This window comes from Pagrus pagrus (assembly GCF_965226575.1).
Source record: "Pagrus pagrus genome assembly, chromosome: 11".
In the NCBI taxonomy this organism is placed as follows: Eukaryota; Metazoa; Chordata; class Actinopteri; order Spariformes; family Sparidae; genus Pagrus; species Pagrus pagrus.
This window is the reverse complement of record NC_140195.1, coordinates 12478799-12499478: the sequence shown is the minus strand read 5'-3', so window position 1 is coordinate 12499478 and position 20680 is coordinate 12478799. Positions and strand designations below refer to the sequence as shown.

General features: G+C 40.1%; 1 protein-coding gene across 1 annotated transcript in view; it reads left to right on the top strand.

Moving 5' to 3' along the window:
• Nucleotides 1-20612, top strand: part of opn7b (opsin 7, group member b) — a 65316-nt gene extending 44704 nt beyond the window's left edge. Inside the window, exons 4-6 of the mRNA XM_084366883.1 lie at nt 1866-1993; nt 12628-12962; nt 14018-20612. Of these exons, the coding sequence (XP_084223009.1) occupies nt 1866-1993; nt 12628-12962; nt 14018-14509 (955 nt within the window). The 3' untranslated portion in view covers nt 14510-20612. The remainder of the gene's footprint in view (nt 1-1865; nt 1994-12627; nt 12963-14017) is intronic.
• Nucleotides 20613-20680: the final 68 nt, after the last annotated feature.

Sequence of the window (20680 nt, the reverse complement as noted above, 5' to 3'; positions counted from 1 at the left end):
TCCTAGAAACCAAACTCATGACCCACAAGTTTGGACAAGAACTTAAAAACGAATGTCCAGGTTCAGATAGGGTTTGATCACGTCAGTTGACAGGGTACTATAAGGTTATTTTAGTGAAAATATGGTGTAAAAATAAATAAATATTGGGTGAAAAGTAATGGATTAACTGCGTTGGAGCTATATGTCCTGTTGAGTGTTTGCATTTGTAATTTTCGTGACAACACTTTGAACGTAACACAAGGGCTCTTTACTACTTCCTACACTTTACATGTCTGTTATCAGGGTAAACAGGCAAGCTGTTACAATGGCTCAGTTACTCCTCTCATACAGGAGTTTACATTAGCTTATACATTACACATAAAAATTGCAGGGTTTTTTAGTACTCAAAATGAATTTGACAGTTTTTACATAAAAGAAAATAATCAAAAGGATTTGTTAATCCTCTGTAGTAAAAATATAAATGTGGGGAGCTGGATTAGGCCTTCACACTACCCCTATTTAACTGGCAGCCTGCAGCCCTTTAATAACCTCATTCTAGCCCTTTGATCATTTTATTGGAAGTATGTTTGGTCATTCATTAGTTATGTCTGTTGCAGAGTAAAAAATACTCAAGAAGAAAACTACATCTAAGATTAAAAGGTGAATTGTTTCCACTTACTATACTTTTGACTTCTGTATCTTTAATTGTTATTTTCAATTGAGAAAACGAGCTTCACTTCTTTCCAAATCTGGCCCTTCTAAAATAGAAGTTGAATAAGCCCACTGAGAAAAAAATCCATTCAAGTCATGACAGTGAAACAAAACAGTAAAGTTGCGGCCTGACAGCTAAACACTGAGTTGAAACTGGCTATCTGCTCTGTTCAGCCGAGGGGAGCTGAGGATTTGGGGTATAATTCTCTGTAGTTTCATGACTGTGAGTGACCATTTTCACCTCCTCACTATGTTTTGACTTTGTTATATGCTACATTGTCATTATAGGAATAGAGATTGTAGCTACTATAAGCTTTACAAGCAGCAGCGAGAGATTTGTAGACTTTTTGCCCTGGGTTTCACCTCTCAGGCTTTATAAAGCGTGACACATCTTGTAGATGAAGGTTGCTGAAGCTGTCTGCAGCAATCAGTCATCAGGGCTTAAAACAAGTGTTTCCACCTCTTCTGTTACAGTTAATATTGAAAAAGAGACTACTGACTGAACACCAATCATAGAGCACAGCCAAGGACAGTGATCAGCAATTAAACTACATATGATTTTTAAGTAGGTTTAATGCATTAAAACATAGGGGTATTGGAAGCTGCCAATTTATCACAATTTTCTATATTGATATAAATGTTAATAAATATAGGCAAAGGATCCTCTAATTTCATTGTGACACCAAACCTACACTCTCGACTACACAGTTAAATTAATAAAGAAAATGAGAAGGGATTAAAAATCGGAAAAAATGTAAAAACCTTCTTCTGGTAGATGTGTAACCTCAGTATTTTTAAAGTGCTGACGACAATCCTGTGAAGGAGTAAAACACCTCCTTGCAAATAAAGCAGTCAAAATGTTTGATGAAATGTTGCAACACATGGCACCGTGTCTGTCGTCTCTGCTGCTTCATCCTGTGGTCTCCCCTGCTCGCTGCTTTGATCCCCTGAGCATGTGCAGCTGATAGCCGTCATGTGGGCCATGATTGGGTCCAAATGCGTCATTGCTCACTGCAGCTGTATATGACCATGGGGAAGGCCAGAAAATGTATCACCCGTTTCATCGACTGGCCGTGAATTGTGTAATCCATCAGAAGGATTTTACTGGCTTTGTATCGAGATGTTAATGACAAATCAAATTCAAAGAAGTCCTCCTCTGTTCATCTCTCCTTCAGGTGGCTGTTTTATGAGACGACCTGCATAGTCTACGCCTTCTGTGGCGTTTTGTTTGGCCTGTGCAGTCTGACCAACCTCACTGTGCTCTCCTGCGTCTGCTGGCTTAAGGTCTGCTGCCCAAACTATGGTGAGTCAACGAGTCTTTGTGCTTTAATTAATCATTTAATGTGATGAGAAGAAAATTCCATCAAAACAACAAACTACATTAAAACTGTATGGTCATTTATTGATTTTGATTAACTAGAAGGCAGGCTTCACCCATAACGATCAACTCATTGTTCTCGCTCTCCCCTGAAGCCAGAAACCTTGGATCGGAAGAGAGAAATGTAAATCTAGAGAGGCCAGCAAGTCAAGGGCTTGTTACAAAGAAAAAGGGGCCTCGCTGCAATAATGTTAATGTTCAGGGCCACGCTTTAACCTCTTTAAACAGCAGCATATGTAAATAAGGAGATGTTTACAAGGACTTTAATCTCCCTTTCCTTCTTAATGTATTCCCCTGCAGGGTCTTCATTTGAAAAACTCACAAACCATCCAATTATTGGAATTTCATGATTCCCTAGCCGCATGTTCTGACTACAGTCATGCCGTCAGGTTTACTAATTGATTTCTACTTTTGTTGTTCATTTTGCAGAATGGTAAAACGTGTAATAATAAAATAAGTGAAACTTTAAGTGTTAATTATTTAACAATAGTTTTCAACAATTCTAGCTTCTCCTTTGTGGACATATTTTACAATATTACAGCTGTGTTTAACTATATTGTCATTCATTATCTGTTTATCCACCAGCCTCCACATGCAAGTTTTAGATGTTGACAAATACAGAAATACATTCTTACAACTACATAATAAGGGCTTTTCACGCAGCACTTTGCCCCAGGCTAAGAAAGCTTTCACACTAGCACAGTCCAAAGTGGGCGAACCCTGATGTTGTCATAGGACTTGCTGGTCCTGCTACGGAGCCCGAGTTTGTGGGGTTATCCTCTGAAAATCAACCAAACGCAGGGCTAAAAGGTGCCAGTGTGAAACGCCACTAAACAGAGTAATCACAAAGCATTATAGAACAGGGGTAACTAAAGGTCTGCGTCTGATTTTTATTTGATGTGAAGAGTTTAAGAAATGAATGGGATGTTGTCAAAATTTTAAAAGTGCTGCCACGAAAGAACAAAGCAGGCAATGGCAGATTATTTAAACAAAACTTTCCCATCCAGGCAACCTTTGTGGCCATTTGAGCATTGATTTCTGAGTTTATGTGGTGCACCTGACAGCCCTGTCAGCACTCATACACTCTGCCTTACTAAGCGATGTGGATTTAAGAATGTACGACGTGCACCTGAATGCACCATGAGTGTCACAATCCGACAGAGATGGCAAAGGGAAGAAGCATACCTCTATGGATTTAAATTAAATCAAAACACCTCTCAGGATAGTTTTTGATTACATGACTATGACTACAGTGTGGCGGACATATGCTCATATTTGGAGCTTATGTTCCTAGGGCTAGTAGAAATGTAGTGTGAATCATATTGTCCTTGGCTTAGGTTAACACTGGGTTTAAAAATCTGTGTGTGAAAAGCCAAGGATAGCCCTGGGCTTAGGTTATGCACCCTGAAAAGCCCTATAGTGTGTTGTGAACTATTTATTAACTGTTTATAAGTCAACGAAGTTCATTACTTTTGTGAGAAGTCCTTAGTTAAAGACTGAGTCACTCTGAGAACATTAAAGTGGTGCGAACAGCTTCGGATGTCACATCTCCACTTTGGTGACTTACTTGCAGCTTGTCCTTTGCACATTGGTTATGTGAGTGTGTTTCACACTTTTTGTTATGACTGATCTGTGTCAATTTAACAGTAAGTAGCACTCCCACGACAAGTGACGTAGAGATGCATTTACTGTGGCCATAATAGTGTTTACGACATGAAACACTTTTCCTTTCATGGCCTCTCATAAAAGCGTTCTACCTGTATAGCTAATGGTATGGTTTAACTCAAGGACGACAGCTGACAATGAGTCAGTCAAGGACACAGTGCACACGCAATGTACATACATACTGTACATGCAGACAGAAATCTCTCTCACCCACACAGATCATTCAGGGGTTGAAAGGATCAGATGAATCTTAAAACAGCTCAAAGCGCCTTTTCTGACATCATAAGCCTTGACTGCTTTTTTTCCTGTAAAACAGGAAGAACAACAGCCGACTTCAGTTTAATTTCAGCGACCTTCAGCTGGCCTTTATCATATTCGACCCTTTAGATGTAATTTCCACAGATTGCTGATTGATATAATTACACATTGGAGGAGTAAAGATTAACCACGGAGAGACAGATGCATTTGCACCTTTCAGACTTCTGGCTTAGATGCTCCTTTGATGCACACTTAACTCTGACATATCAAACAGCTATCACATCCACCCACGACGCAAGCAGTATGTAAGTGTGAATGGGTCTCTGAATTATATTGGATTTGATTAAGAACGATAAAAGCTATAGGAGAAAAACAAATCCAACTTAATGTCCACTTCCTATCTTTCATGAGTTTTTTGTGGAGCTGGATATGTTGACGTTCAAGGTGATGAGGCTTAACCCACACACAGACAAAAAGTCCAACAGCAGCTATTGAGTTTGCATGGCAACAGGTCCTTCTCCATGACAACGGAAAAAACTCCATACACCAGTAAAGACCATGTAGCACACTTAAAAGCCAAGGAAAAGCTAGTAAGTGGACCTTGATTTTAGATTGTTTTGTCAAACTACTTTTTCAGTATTGAAAAGTAATAGTGAGTAAGTGAGAGACTGACAGAGAAATGGAGAAGAGACAAATACTCAAGCAAATGGCGTGAGTCTGAAGAAAATCGTGGGAGGAAGAATGCCCGTTTATGACAGAAAGTTTTAAAGGATAGGGACATCTAACTTGTCAAATCTGCTCCATAATGTTTCTGTCGATAACTGGGTGACAGGAGTTCAATCACCATCTAGAGGCCGACAAACACTGAGCAGTGCCGTGCAGTGACTCTAACGGGCAGGGGCAAAAAATGAACAAATAAATAATGAATAACAGTTTACGCCAGAGGGGCTAACTATTCTGTATTCTTTCCTGGGAATTAAAAATAAAGATGACAAGTCTTAAAATGAATATGCTGTTGCAGCGTTCATATTATTATTATTATTATTTCTCATTATTTTCACCAGAATGCAGGAAATAAAGTCTTTGAAACTAAAATCATTCTGGTGGAGGACACGGTATTTTTAAGTCTCAAGGTTGGGAGCATTGTCATTAATTGGGACTGTCACACTGATAGCAGCAGAAGGAGGTGGACCCAATTGCAAGAGACAGCAGGCCAGCAGATCAGTTACAGGACATTTATTCCATAAAAAAAAGAAAAAACACGAGAAGAGGATAATTGAACAGCAGGATCAGGGAACCACAACCGATGACACGACAAAGACTAAGCTTCTGTCTGGACGTAAATAAAAACTAAACTAATGATGGGATCAGGTGCAGGTGGAGTGAGGCGGAGAAACACATGGGAGGGGGAATGAGTGGAGAAAACAAGAGAGCAGGGAAGGAGCTGATTGGCTGAGAAGAACACTGGGAACAGGGATGGGATAACGAAGGCGGTGCAGGGCAGATGTGGAGGGAAAGTAGACTGGGGAGGAGCACAAGAACACAGGAGGGAAACAGAACACTGGAAACGGAGCAAAAGACAGAAAACACAGAAATCACGGGACCATGACTGTCACAAACTTTGTCTGTCTGCCGTTTGTTGCCGGGCAGGTGGTGTACAGAGGCTTTGCAGTTCTTTTTCACTGAGCACAGCTGCTCAGCAATGAGCCTCGATTACAGCAGTAAAATTGTGGGTCAAACAGTTAAACAATGAGCTGTAAAGCTGACGGGAGCTGCAGATTTAGGTGATAATTCTCTAAGTTCATAACTACAAGCGACCACTTTCACATTATCATTTGATGCATTGTTATGATCAAATCGTATCTGTTATCGCCTTGCAGGAGGTACAATACAACCTGTGTTTTGGACTGCCCATAGAGGGGACACAAATAATAAGATAATAAAATTCTCTTTTGCCACAACTTTAAACAAAGCTTGGTAATTGTGGGTAGAACGTTAATTAGGTCAAATAGCTAATTAGCAGAAATAACAAGGTCTGGCTGTGATGTTATATAAGCAACACCAAACAACTAACACAGCACCAAGAGAGCGAATGTGAATGCACTGCAGTATTTCACAAGACTGCATAGTCATCCAGAGAAGAAGCCTCAAAGATCAAAACAACATTTGGGTGTTGTCATTTACACTGGGGACGCTGAGGACATGTCTCCACCATTATTTGAAATCACTATTTATTAAAAATGTTCCAAAAAGAAGGTTGCACCCAGAAATGTTAACCAACAAACAGACCACCAGCACCTGCTGCAACTGAATCAGAATCAGAAATATGTTATTGATCCCAGAGGGTTAGCTGAGACATCACAGTAGCTCCTTCTAGAATAAATATCACACTATCGAGAGTCTGAATTATATAATGTGCCCTTCTGGTTGAAAAAGCACAGCTATTTTTTTCACCCCTGCCCCTCACACATCCTGAGTCTGACAACGCTGTTGAAACAGAATGTAATACATTAGATGGACTAATTAGTAGTCTAAGCTTTGCCAGCATATTAAAATCAAGAGTGTCAGTTACAAAGTGGTAAGGGCTCAGATGAAAAAACATTTGAACGGTCTTCAACATATACAATTAAAAGCAATATAATAGTAGATTGGTGATTGGTCCCCACCACTCTTCCACACAAAGTGAAGCCCTTGAGAATAACTAATGTCAAACTATAAACAACACAAGGCTCCAAGAAAAGGTTAAGAAGAATATGTTTTTTGTACAAAACATACTGTAGCATTTATTTGTGACTTAATATTTTTGCCCAAGGGCGCATAATGTTCTTATGGCCATAATAGTGCCATTGTAACAGCAGTGGAAGACTGAGACACTTGTGTTTTCAGGCAGTGTCATTTCAAATTAACTCCCGAGTCTTCTGATGCATGCGTGTGTGAACTCCTCTTTGCACATTACTCATGAATATAATTAATCGTTTTGTCACTAAACCACCCAGGATTTATTTACATGATTGCCTGTGTCTAAATCGCTTGAGGCAGCATAGAAAGTTGATTTAGGAGCCATATAGTTTTCTTAAATATGATTTCATATGGACTTACCCATTAGCTCTGGGTCCATATCTATAGACTGTATTACTGGAGGTTAATTCAATTTCAGTTTTCATTCCAAGACTCATCATTCACCTCTAATTTGCTCATTAAACCATCGTTAAATCTTCTTTGTCCTTCTGTGAAAATCATTTGTCACAGCACCATTTAGTCATAATTAATAATTCATGATTCATAATTAATTTAGAAAGACTGAATATGCAATTCATTTAAATTGGTATCAGTTGACAGAAACTGCACATGATTTCATTTCACCAAGGAACACCAATGCTATATATTCATGTCCATACTCTGAAAACTGTGAATGTTTCAACATTCGTATGTTGCAGTATAGATTCTTCACCCCAGGAATCTGCATCCTGGAGTGCAGAATCCAGGGATGTTCCCATTTATATGCTTCACACACACTCACACCCGCCCATACACACTGCAGGGGTTCACAGAAAAGAGCCAGCCTGACACATGCTGTATCAATAGGATTTGTAATGCCTGATACACAAACTTAAAGATGCATGGACAAAGTGTAGTTAATATTATAAGGATGCAGCATGTAGCAGAAATCATAAGAAAAGTGACATCGGCTGCCTAAATGAGTTGTCGCACACGTCGGGAGATTGTATAGATCTGATGGACAGCGAGTATCGATTACACGTACATGTCACAATTGAACTAATTCAAGCTTCATTTGTCAACATCCACCTTCACAGGGCTACGAAAGATTAGTGCACCAGCGAGCAGTTTCCTAATACAACTAGAAGTCTATTCCAGACTCCAGTAGGTTCAATGATTGTTCCTAATAGGCACAGTATAATTGAAGTCAAGGCTGTGTTTTTAAAGAGCTTCCCTTGTCTGTTTACCAGAGGAACAGTCTATAATGCACAGTGTAAAACCCCCCCGAGACTACAGGCCTCACAAATAAAGTGTTTGAAATGCAAATATGGATAAATAATTACGCCTTTATGAGACTTCCCTGTGAGGAAGCTTGTACAAATGTACGCAGTTTCCAGACACACTGTTAAACCATGTTGTCCTCGTTTCTAGGCTCATACACTCGCCGACGACTCGCTTAGTCAAACACACACATGCACACAATCAGTTGAGACACACTGCATCACTGATGCAAGGATCCAGGTAATGATTACAGTAACAGTTTTCAGACAGACCTAGTAAAAAAGTTAACTTGAAACATATTAGTAGGCTGGACTAACGAAGGTGATGCAGGGCAGATGTGGAGGGAAAGCAGACTGGGGAGGTGCACAGGAACACTGGAGGGGAACAGAACGCTGGAAACATGGCAAAAAGCAACAAAAAACCCAGAAAACACAAAAAATGACAGGACCATGACAGGGAGGGACTGCAAAACGGACAGTATCATCTATTTAGTGTGAGGACAACTTTAACAGTAAACATCAAAAGTAGCAGTAAAAGTAAATCAGAAGTTGATTGATCATGATTGTTCAGTTCTCTTTTTTTGATGAATACCAAGGTCATAAACTAATTTAAACGTCTTAAATGGTTAAATTGTTGACTGCAGACAAGTAACTATTTTACGTAGAAAAGAAACCAAAAAAAAAAAATAGAGCAGAAACTGTCGCTGCCTGGGGGTAGCATACACGTTACAATTGCTGGAGCTATTAGTTTCTGTAGAACAGTTTGTCAAAATGTCTCTCCTAAAGGCCAAAATGCGACTGATACTACTTTCATTGTCGTGTGAATAAGAGGTCCGGAAATAACACCAATTTCCCTGTGTGAGGAATCCGCAATCTATCAAACATACATGAGTTTATGAGGTAAAAGCCAACTCCACGGAGTGCTTTGCATAAAAATGAGAAAAGAAACAAGTAGCAGAGGGACTGTGTTTGTGGAGTAACACCAAAAATGTAAGAGGATCAGATTACTGGGGGGATGAAGAGTGAAAACCATGATAACATGTACAGCCTGCTGACACAAGGTTCAGTGTCCACATGTGGAGTTATTACGGAGCCTGTCTATCACATTAAATTCAACATAGGCCACGATATCAGCTGTCAAAGGATAATAAACCCTGGTTTAATTGGACTGGATGTATGTATGCGGTTTGAGACTCGCTGAAACCAGATTAAGAAATGCCAGTTTTCTGGACTATGGAATAGCTTCGACACCAAAAGAGGAAAAATATGAAAGAAACTGACGATGTAAAAAGATATCCTACTGGGATTATTATTTGGAGCACGGAGTCTGCACAAATTTCTCCATAGAACTGATGAGACAGCAAACTATTTCTACAAAGATTTCTTTTCCAAGTTAATAAACTGCATTGCTTTTTTGCAGTTCTCCCAGGATTTCTCTATCTGGTTGAACATTAAAGCTTCAAAATGAGATGTCGGAGACTTGAAATTACTCAAATCTACCAGACTGACTTCCTTAATGATGAGCAGTCTTACGTTCTAGTGTGTGACAGATGTTACTGCACGGGTAAAAATGCCTCTCTGTGTACACTTAAACATGTTGATACTAAACACATGCATGTTAAAAAAGACAATCATACAAACCCTTGCAAAAAACTATTTCAAGGTCCCAGACACTCAAAACCAACATCTACTGATGCATTGCATCATGTTGCTTGTTTCTCACCCAAAAAGCTGCACTTGAATACACCGCCAAAACACTACTAGCTCTTACGTTCTGCGCCTGCATGAAAAGAGATAACTCCAATACCACCAGGTAGCAGTAGTCCATATTTATCATTCAAAAAGGGGAAACTTGTTATGATAAAGCAGCGTTTTTGACACCACTTTCACTAATATAGCCACTTTAATCAAGAATATGTCCGAAAAAAAGTTGCAAATGGCACTAGCAGAGAAGTGAGGTGAAAAATAAGGAGAAAAATCATTAAACTGATTGGCTGAACTGCCGCCGCTGATTCTACACTCTCACTCGGCCAAAAACGGGCCACAAGTGTTGACCAGTGCCAACAATGGGGGACACACCACAACAACTAGACTACAGCTGACCGTTGTTAGGGTTATGTCTTGATGTCAGGTTGACTTCATTGTTGATGCTCATATGCCTGAAACTTAACGTCTTGCAGAAATGTCCTTAGCAAGACATTAAAGAACGTGCTCCAAGGTGCAAACTGATGAAGGAAACACTGACATAGGAAGCACTTGAGATGGAGCATTGGGGAGTTGGGGGAGAATGATCAGGAAGGCTTCTTCTTCTCTTCTCTCTTTTATTGGTTTTTTGTCACAGCTCGAATACCTTACCTCATGTGGTTATTGCTGCTGACAGACAAATTAGCCCGCGCTTGGTGACCTTATATCAGTATATGGATCTGATGCTTCCTTTCTGGCGTAATCTACTGCCACCGATGACTGCTGATCAACTTGTGAGCGCTGGATCGAAGTGCGTCAAACAAAAGGCTGAGCATGGATTGTAAAGACACGTCCTGAGTAAGAGGACTAAGGTCATTATAAGAAAAAGAGGGAGTGTGAATAGCAGAGAATGAAGGGGGGAGCTGTGGAATTGATCGACTTAAAGTTAGATGACAAAAGAATCAATGTGGTATATTTGCCCTGATGTTAAGTGGTATTGGCAGTGAAAGTTGATGCCTATTAGGCACGAATGAGCTCTCAATCCCAGTCAAAGCCGACATCCCTCACTGTATATGTCGGCAGTGTATGACATGGTTTGTATAGTGAACATGGTGTCAGCATTTCCATTTAATACCAACTCACTGACTGGTTTCCTCGCTGCATGATACGATCCGAACGTATCACTTAATACAGCCAAGACCATGTGCACTGTAAAAAATAAATGAAAAAATAAATAAGCGCGATGAGATAAATTCTGGTGTGTAAATAACCAATATGTGCAAAAAGTGTTGGAAATGGTCCAGTAGATTGTAGCCAGCAGTTTGATTTTATTACTGGCTAATTTTAGCTTTTAGTGGATGTACTTTGACAATCAAAGTTGCTCTAAAGGATTACATTGCAGCCATCATAGCCAGTGTTGCAGCTGCCAGGTGAGGTGATCTATTGGACTGATATAAAGGTTTACCTACCCAGGTTTAAAAATACCAACATTTTCCTTAAATACAGCTCTGATAAGTGTAAAGACAGCAATTTTCTGTCTAAATTATCAATTACATAAAATGATGCTGGATTACATACATTTTTATTCATCTCTTGTGTGCAAAGGTAACTTGAAACCAGTGCAGGAACCTTGTACTTCCCTACTAACAATGACAACTACTAAAAAGAAAGGTATTAACTGATTGTAGATACCTAAAACTGGCTATTGTAGAAAAAAATACCCACCAAATTGTTTCAAAAATGGGGTTTGATTTGCTGAAAATCTTGATTTGACCAACCTGAGTAAATAGTTTCTTTGTAAATGACATTTAAAAAAATAAATAAAATCCAATATCAGCTACATTAAAAAAAATCTAATTGAAACCCTGACTCAGGATGACAGTGATGGATAAACAAAGGGGAGAGCTGCTATCAGTCAGTATAATCACATACCTCGAGTTGAGGTATAAAAAAAGTTTGGTGCATACCTACTTAACATGTAAGAGCAGCTACTATGTTGGATGGCTTCTGTTAGAAAATGCAATCAGCTCTCGATGAAAAAAGAGCCTAGGCTGAATCCTTCTCGTGCCAACCGGCTAACTGGAGAATTAAATTGGTGAGGGGACGCTTCGCATCAGATAAAAGCCATCTGTAATGGCTAACCAGCCCCTTTCCCCAGCGCCACACAGTTCAGCGAGTGCCACGGGGCTTAATCACCAACCCCCACCCTCAGCTTGAACTGTAAGAGGGGCTGACATCCAGCTGAAGAGGCTGTGTGGTATCAAGACTCACTGTGTTCTCCTCCTCACTGATTCCACACTGAAGCAGCTCTTGTCTAAATCAATTACAGTCGACAGTTTGTGGTAAGGGCTATTTCTGTGTTTCCCATGGATCCCCTTATTCACAATCTGGCACATGAGTATCATGACAAGCAAGCGCTCCACCACCAATCACGCTGCTACGAACAGAACTGCGTCACACTGTTAATGCAGTATAATCTGATGCATCACATAAATTAGACTGCACAAACATTACATTAACAGTAAGAATGGCTTCTTGTAAGAAGGAACGTTGGCAGATGACAACAGAGAGAACAGACATGTGCCAAACTGACTGGTTGGCATTCCTGTGGGCCATGTGATCTCCTATGTGAACATGCCCCAGATCAAACTAATTCACCCTTTTATCCATATGACCTGTGGTAGAGTGATTCATTTTTCTAGTCAAGCTTACCTATCTATGTTCTATCAAGCAGTTTGTCACTTATTGGTCGATTTCATCCCACTCCCTCCTTCATCTGTTGTCCTCTTTCTCCTCCTCACTCATTGCCTCTCATCAGCATCAGGTAACCACACTTAATATGCTTCAGTAGCATATTGTTGCTATGCTCTTGTATCCTTCCTCTATGTCCTCATCTGTCAGTAATCATTCCCCCAACTCTCCCTCCTCTGCCTCTGTCTCTACCCTCTTCCTCAGGTAACAAATTCTCCTACTGCCACGCCAGCCTGCTGGTCGCTGGGGTCTGGTGCTACGCCGGAGTCTTTGCTGTCGGTCCCCTGACGGGTTGGGGAGAGTACGGGGCAGAGCCTTACGGTACAGCGTGCTGCATCAATTGGCACGCTCCCAGCCAGGACTCTGCAGCTATGAGCTACATCGTCTGCCTCTTCTTCTTCTGCTACATTGTGCCCTGCACTGTCATCTTCCTGTCCTACACATTCATCCTGATGACTGTCCGGGGCTCCCGTCAGGCTGTGCAGCAGCACATGTCCCCGCAGAACAAGATCACCAATGCACATGCACTTATCGTTAAGGTAAATGCACGAGTTCACTTTGTAAGATACAATCCCGGTTCCAAAAAAGATGGGATGCTGTGCAAAATATACTGTATATGAAACAGACTGAAAAATTGTTTATCCCTTTTTGACATATACTTGAATGTACAATATGTAACCTCTTCTCTGTGCGGAGGGTCGGGCAGAGCTGGGGGAAGAGCCGCTGAGAGCTGGCTAGAGAGTCAGGTGCAGAGCCAGAGCTTCTGGAGACTTGGGTTCTGCTCTAATCCAGAAACAGATGGGAGGACGGCTCTATTCACTTTTGGGATTAAAATTTTCAGGGATTTATCCTCACTCCTGTTTATCAATCTGACTGCAGCATCGATATGCAGATATGACAGCCATTGGTGTCGGGTGTTTACCCACTGTAAGGTTGACTGCTGGCTGTAGCTGAAAATGTTCTTTATTCCATGAACGTAGCGTTACAGAGAGGAGACGGGTAAAGGAGAGAGAGAACCAGAGTCTCTGAGCGCTGAATTGGTGTAAAGATTTAAAGCGAGGTAATGTTTTAAAGCTTTATTTATGTCAAGCTTAGTCTCGTTCGTTGATGTCCCTATCCCAGAAGTAGCAATGGGCGACGACATGAAAGACACCCTGAGTAAACTTGTCGCTTCCTCTGGGTTTGAACATTGATCGTAACATTTGGGTTAATGTTAGTACACAACTCAACAAAATATATGACAAAGGTCAAGTCGTTTTATGACTTTTTGATGCAGAATTCCCGCATACAGTATATCTTTAATTAAAAACAGTACAAAGACAATATATTTCATTTTTCACTTTATGATCTTAACTGTTCGTCACTTGGTAAAACACACGATTGTATAAAGGATGAGACTATATGGGCTCAGGAACAAATCATAAAACCATTGCCCATTAACATATTTAGCTTGCAAATGATTTAACTGTTGTATTAATGTTTTACACGGCATCCCAACTGTTCTGATATCAGGGCTGTGCTATATGAGCTTGAGTAAATACTGTACATGTTCACATGACACATGTATTCTGTGTGTGTTTGTGTCACTTTTCAGCTGTCTGTGGCAGTTTGCATCGGTTTCCTGACAGCATGGAGTCCATATGCCATCGTGTCCATGTGGGCGGCATTTGGTAACCCAGCGACTGTACCACCAATGGCTTTTGCCTGGGCAGCTATCTTTGCCAAGTCCTCCACCCTTTACAACCCTATTGTCTATCTGGTGTTCAAGCCCAACTTCCGCAAGTTCCTGTGTCGTGATGTGGCCAAGTGCAGAAGGACACTCTGCGGATGTCTCTGTCAGCACAGCTCCACACAGAAAGTAACTTGCATGCAATCCCATCACAAAGAGGAGTGCGACTCCACAAGGTTGTCCAATGGGCTGCCGGAGAACCACGGGACCTGCAGACACTGTCCTTGCCCTGAAACAGTCACTGGTAACAAAGAAGACTACAGCCCCCAACAGACTGCCAGGATACTTAAAGGATCGCAACATAGTGAGGTGGCAGTCAGCCAGCTGTCCAATGAGTTGCAGAGTGACTTCCTCTAGAGAAACAAACACACAGCTGGACAGTGAGAAGGTGAAAAAAGAAGAAAAATAGATGGCAAAAATGAAGGTTGAAAGACACTAATTGCAAGTCTGGGAAAAGGGAAAATGGAATGAAAAAAGAAAAGACAATGAATCGAATGAAGGAAAAAACTTAAGGTCAAAGTTCAAAAAACTAAGAACTTTTCTCATGCCTCAAATATGTGATACTGCCAAAACAAAACAAAAACAAAAAACATCCAAGGACCACAAAGTCGGAAGCCAATACGGGAGGATAAATGAGCCAAACAGACAACATGCAACATGCAAATCAATACAAGCTGCATTTCGAGGCAGATATTAAAACTTTCTACTTCTTAAACTACCTTTAATGTATTTATTACAAGTACTGTATTTGACGATGCATTTCATTTGATAGGTGTTTATGATTGCATGCCTAAAACTGCAGGACCAAAGGGTTGCTGTAGTTATTTACTCGGAAAATTGTTCTGTCTCCTCTTTTCTGAGGATACATTAAGGTTCCAAAGCCTTAATTCATTTAACTGCAGTGGTCCAGCCTCTACATTTGTCTAGATTAACTAGACCTACGAGGAAGTGAAGAGCATAGCACTGAGGGGCAAAGATCTGGCTTAGTGAGCCCATTGTTACATGTGTAAAAATGAACATGGACATCCTAACATTCACCCACGGGGTGCTGTATTGATTTCTCTGCAAAGAGGAGCTGCCAATGTCAATTTTGTCTACCCAGCTGTGCCCGGGACAGGATGCATGACTGAATTTTAAAAGCAGAATAATTAGGGGGCAGGACTTTGGATAATCAAATCTATAACCCTCATTAAGCTCTGTTCTCTCTTGATATACTCTGTGTGGAGACCTCTTGACAGAAATAGGACCTTCATTTGAAATAAGCTGCAAATTTTCATTTGTACAAAACACATGTTCCTTTGGAACGTATAATGGACTGAAGAGAGTAATTATATGATGTTAATGAAAGGTCATGTTTTATGGAACAGAGAGCTGGCTCTTGTACACATGCTGGACAAGGATGATGAGAAGAAGAGGCATATTTTATTTCCAGGAGGCTGATCAGGTGCAGTCAGGGAGCTAAGTTATTTTAAGAAAGAGCACCAGAGCAGTGGAAAGTTAAAGAATGCGTTTCTTGCAATTTGGGACATATTTTCATAGTTTTGGTTTAGATTTCCACCAGTTCTGCTAAAAATGTGTGCATCAAATTAATTGCTGAGATAACAGCGTGACAGAGTACTGCTACAAAGTCAGACACGGTGAGAAAGGAGCTGTCAGATGTTGTAAACAACAACTCAGCGTGATTATCGAACCCGCTTTGTAAAACTGACAGTTCACCCATAATGCTGATAATTACCCTTGATTGCAGAAACTGTTTGAGCACACAATTACAGCAAATAAGGTTGGTCAAAGTCGCCAGGAAGTGTGTACGTGAAATGTGATGGCTGTACAAAGAATAGAGATCAATTCCATCAATTCTCTCTTCCAGTTAAGTTTAACAAACCAGGGACTTTGTTGGTATAAAGTCAAACTTCCATTCTGTGGCAGACTACGCCTTATCAATGTTATCACGTTCACAGATTTCATCAGTTAACTTGGTCAGTATGTTATCATTACTGACAGGAATGATGAAAATATGACCCAAAATGTAATAAACTGGAACGATCCTTTAAACTGGTCGGATTACCTGTAGTGAGGCCTGTTTGTGTGTGCGTACAAAGGTGAGAGAAAAAGAAATATGAGGTTTATTTATACTGTATGTGCTTTATTTTTCTAATGTGCCTGTGTGAGCGTGTGCTTTCATGGGCAGAAGTGTGCAGCTCCTGAGAGAAGCTAACAGCGTGTCAGCAAATTCTTTTGAGTCTGATGCACAAACAAGAACGAAAAATTGAACACTAAAATGGGGGTATAAAACATGTTCCTCAAGCCATTAAAACAAAAGTAGGAGAAAATTACTTTATGTCTATGCATGGATATAGGCCACCTTCCTTTAGGGCTCTTCTTGCCTCTTGTAAAAAGATGGCCTGTTGTTTAATAAAAGGATTTGTAACATGAGAGACACAAGGCTTCGCCTCAGCACCTGCCAACATTATTTCGATAAAAAACGCCCAGTGAGCATAGTTAAGCTTAACCACAGTGTTTGTCGAACGAGCAGTTTTATACGTTTTCCCCTGGCAGCATAGGTCATCAAATGAAAGTACAAAAAGACCTGCCATGGACGAGATTAATTAGATCTGCTCGAGCGCCGTGTTCTGGTTGACCTGTGTGAGTTTCATGCCATGTCATGATTCCTTTCTTTACCATGGTGAGAGTGAAGATTGCGGTTCTGTGCAGTTTTTCGCAGAATACCTGACTTCAGAAGCGGTTCACTTTGTCATGAAATAATTTGCTTTAAGTCATGCAAAACAACCATGTCAGCACATGTGTTGTATTCTGCTGCACGCTGCGCTTCATAAATACTGCTCTGACAGTGTTAGCGAGTGCTTCTTGAAGAAATTGATATTAAACACCAGTGCCATCCCAACTAAAAGCCCACTTGCACTTTTCAAACAACACTCAGCCCTCTGGTAAGACCCTTGTTAGCTGAGGGCTTACAGCTCTGTTAGATGAAAGCTTGTTATGTTTGAGCTGATATTAGCACTGCATAATAAAAAAAACTCAGCCACCCACATTCAGTGAGGCCTCTAGCAAGAAAAACACACAGTATCATCTGGCAATGAACAAGGCACAATTTCTGTCATAATGCAGCAACACATTAGCATCAGTACAGTATAGCAGCAGTATTAGCCAATCACATATGTGCAATTACACATTCCTGGTAACCTGAGTGGTTAATTTCTACTGTTTGATAACTTTCCTGAGTTGTATGGATCTACTTCTTAAAGCAGCTTCGCTAGATCGTATTTCACAACCCTATTGTCCGACAAGCACGTCAATATTAAACAATTTCTTTCATTTTTTTTCTTTCTTATCAGGCCTTTATAATTCTACTTTCTACAATATCTGGCAACTCCTGTATGATTAAAGGGCAACTCCACCCATTTTAAGCGTTAAAGTGTGTTTACAGGTCTTGGGGAGTACTGCTGTATATGTGACAAAAAAGGAGTGTAAAGCCTTTTGTGACTCTTGTGGAAGTTGCATGTAATCTGATTAAATTGCAATTTCTCTGGTACTGCTGTATAGATGTTGACCTTTGTTTTTTTAATTGTCCATAATGAGTCCAACAGTGTTATAGGAGTGCAATGCAGACCAGTCAACTTGCTTTTCAAAACCTGGTGCTCACATTACCCATAATGACACTAAGTGATATCAGTAGAGGCAATATATCTGATTACATGCAGCTTCACCTGGAGCCACAAACTGCTTTATACTACTCTTTTCAGATATGTAGTACCTGGAAACACACTTTTATGTGTAAAACTTGTGGAGTTACCCTTTAAGGTTCAGGAAAACACTGGGGTTATGGTGATCAAACCACCATCAATACATCCCATTTCAAATGCTGATCAATTAATATCTCCTTCCAAAACTGAACCCTAGTCTGGAGCATACTCATTCCAGACTTTCCACGCTCATTCTTAAACATAAATAGGATGATTATAGTAGATCAAGGTTTGTAAAAAAAAAAAAAAATAATGGAGCATTGGTTGTCCAATCAAAGCAAACATGTCACATGCTGTGAACCTGATAACATTAACTGAGAGCTGTGATGTTCAAATGCAAATCCAAAACCTGAGGCTAACTGTGAGGTGAGATTAAGGAACATGTCAAAGCCTTACTGCTGTAAAAACAAGACAAGCAGGCCTTTTCACTGATGTATACACTCGATTTTCTTTATCGGAAAGTTTGAGACAATATCTGTTGACCAACAATGTAACTATTATAAACTGCATGGATGTACAGGGTAGCAGCTCATCACTCTTTTTTGTTCTTCAACCTCCAAGGTGAACACATGGGATACACTTATTAGCCCACTAACTGTTTATGGTAAAATTGTTTTCTTGGGAAAAAACTACGCGATTGTACAAACTGCTCTGATGTGTTTCATGTCGGCTGTATACGATTTTGGAGAAAAATGGTATAAAAGCTGAAGGGTCGTTGAACTACAAGAGGAATTTTCTGAATCAGTCATGCTGCATCATGCTGGAACCAAAGGTTACAGTCACCTTTACGCTCACTGTCCAAGCCAAAATGTTCAGACACTCCTATTTTTGTACCAATATGCAGGTTACCATTAAAGGAACATACATATCAAAGACTTGGCTTCCAGTCCTGTGCTGGACGGGCGTTGTTCGGCCCATACTCTTGGATGGACGTATAAAAACCAGGACACATAACTGAACATAACTGTGAAAATCTAATTCTGATGTCTCTTTTTTCTATCGTGTTCTACTCAAGGAACAAATACTGCAAGTACCTGGGTGTGTATTCTGAATCATTTGTCATTCCCACCTGGGTCATCTCCACTGGCTTTACTCATTCAAACAATGTGCATATATTTATCAGATGTCAGGGATTTCATGTAGACATTGGTTTGCATGTATGTATATAATATGTGGATGTACAGATGCCAAATTCAATTCACATATTCTCATGAATATCAGCCTAAATGTGTAAATAAGAGATGAAGAAACCGCTTGCAGTGTCTTGAAATGGGGGTTTCGCTATTTCAGCTTCTGACTGGTGGCTTTCAAAGTGTTTCCATAAATGTTTCCCATTATGAGGCTTTTAGTGCAAAATAGCCTCCGGGTTTGCAGCTGGAATCCATTTTTTTTTCAGCTCCTGTAATAGCTAGGTGAGACTGAGCTGAAGTTATATCCTTAGAGAAAGATCACTAATATTGCGTAGCCACAATATAATGGCCATTACAGCTGACCGCTGTTGTTCAAGCTCCATTTCCCACCGTGGTGTACTTGGGTTCAATGGACACACAATAATCCAAGTGGGAAATTAAATTTATTATCATGTTATTGTATATGCAGTTTCTATGAAGGTGACAGTTTCTACCTCCCAATTAATCATGGAATGTATTTGTTGCTCTGGTGAGTTGGAGATGTTCAGTATTTAATAACAACAAATCCAAATAGCGGACGTGTTTGATGTGATTAAAGTCGCTTGGATGAGCAGTTTACTGCAAGCGGGCTTAATTACGGAGAAATTACTGTAAAGTGCTGATATGTCGGAAGTGTGCATGAAATGGCTCGAGCTGAATGCAATTATCTTTTGCCCTTGCGTCAAGAAATCCTCTGCTCTCACCAGTACAGTGTAATTCATCATGTCAACACTTTTGTTCGACGTGCTTGTCTCGACTCTCCTCACTCTCTGATTCTTACCTGTCGAGCAGCAGCAGCAGTAGCAGTCTGGAAAAACGACAAAGACTTTGTTAATCCCATTTGAGACATGAGACTGAATCAGCAGAAATTCCATATGCAGTATATATAATGGTTTATAATGCACTTACTGAACTCTCCAAGCCTATACTGGGTCTGAATGATGTGATAAATCCCATAAGTACTCCTCTCTATATGTCTGTGCTAATCCGCTGTAAATAAAGTTAAATGCGATCAGGAGGATGTAAATAGAATCTGAATCTTCTGACTGCAGCTGGAGCGCAAACTCTTTGTATGAATCCCTATTCCCCTTTTGTCCTCTAAAAAGCAAACACCCTATCCTCAGGAGATTTGCAATTTTCAACTGCACTGTATCACGCTGGTATTGTAAATACAAATAGACACACAGGTCAGAGGTTTTGAAGCCCCTCAGATTCTAAGACACAAGCAAGGCTGAATGTGATGTGTTGTACAAATATATGTATGTTAATATATGGAAACAAGTCTGTCTGTCTATCTATCTATAGAGATTTAAAAATATTATTAAAACATTATGATAATTAAAATGTATTATAATTGTTGTCCGTGAAGTTACAGATGCATTGTGAAAAATGTTTACATCTTTTGCTTTTGTTTTTGTTTAAAAATATTGAGGATTGTATGAAAAGTGTTAAATACATCTATCCTGGGACATTTCATATGTTCTGGGGTAAAATGGAATGATAAATAAATATAATTCAGGATTCCATTCATGAGTGTGTCACTGCTTTTATGTGTCCTTTCCCTTTAATTGTTCTAGTAGTTACAATAGAGCAAGAAG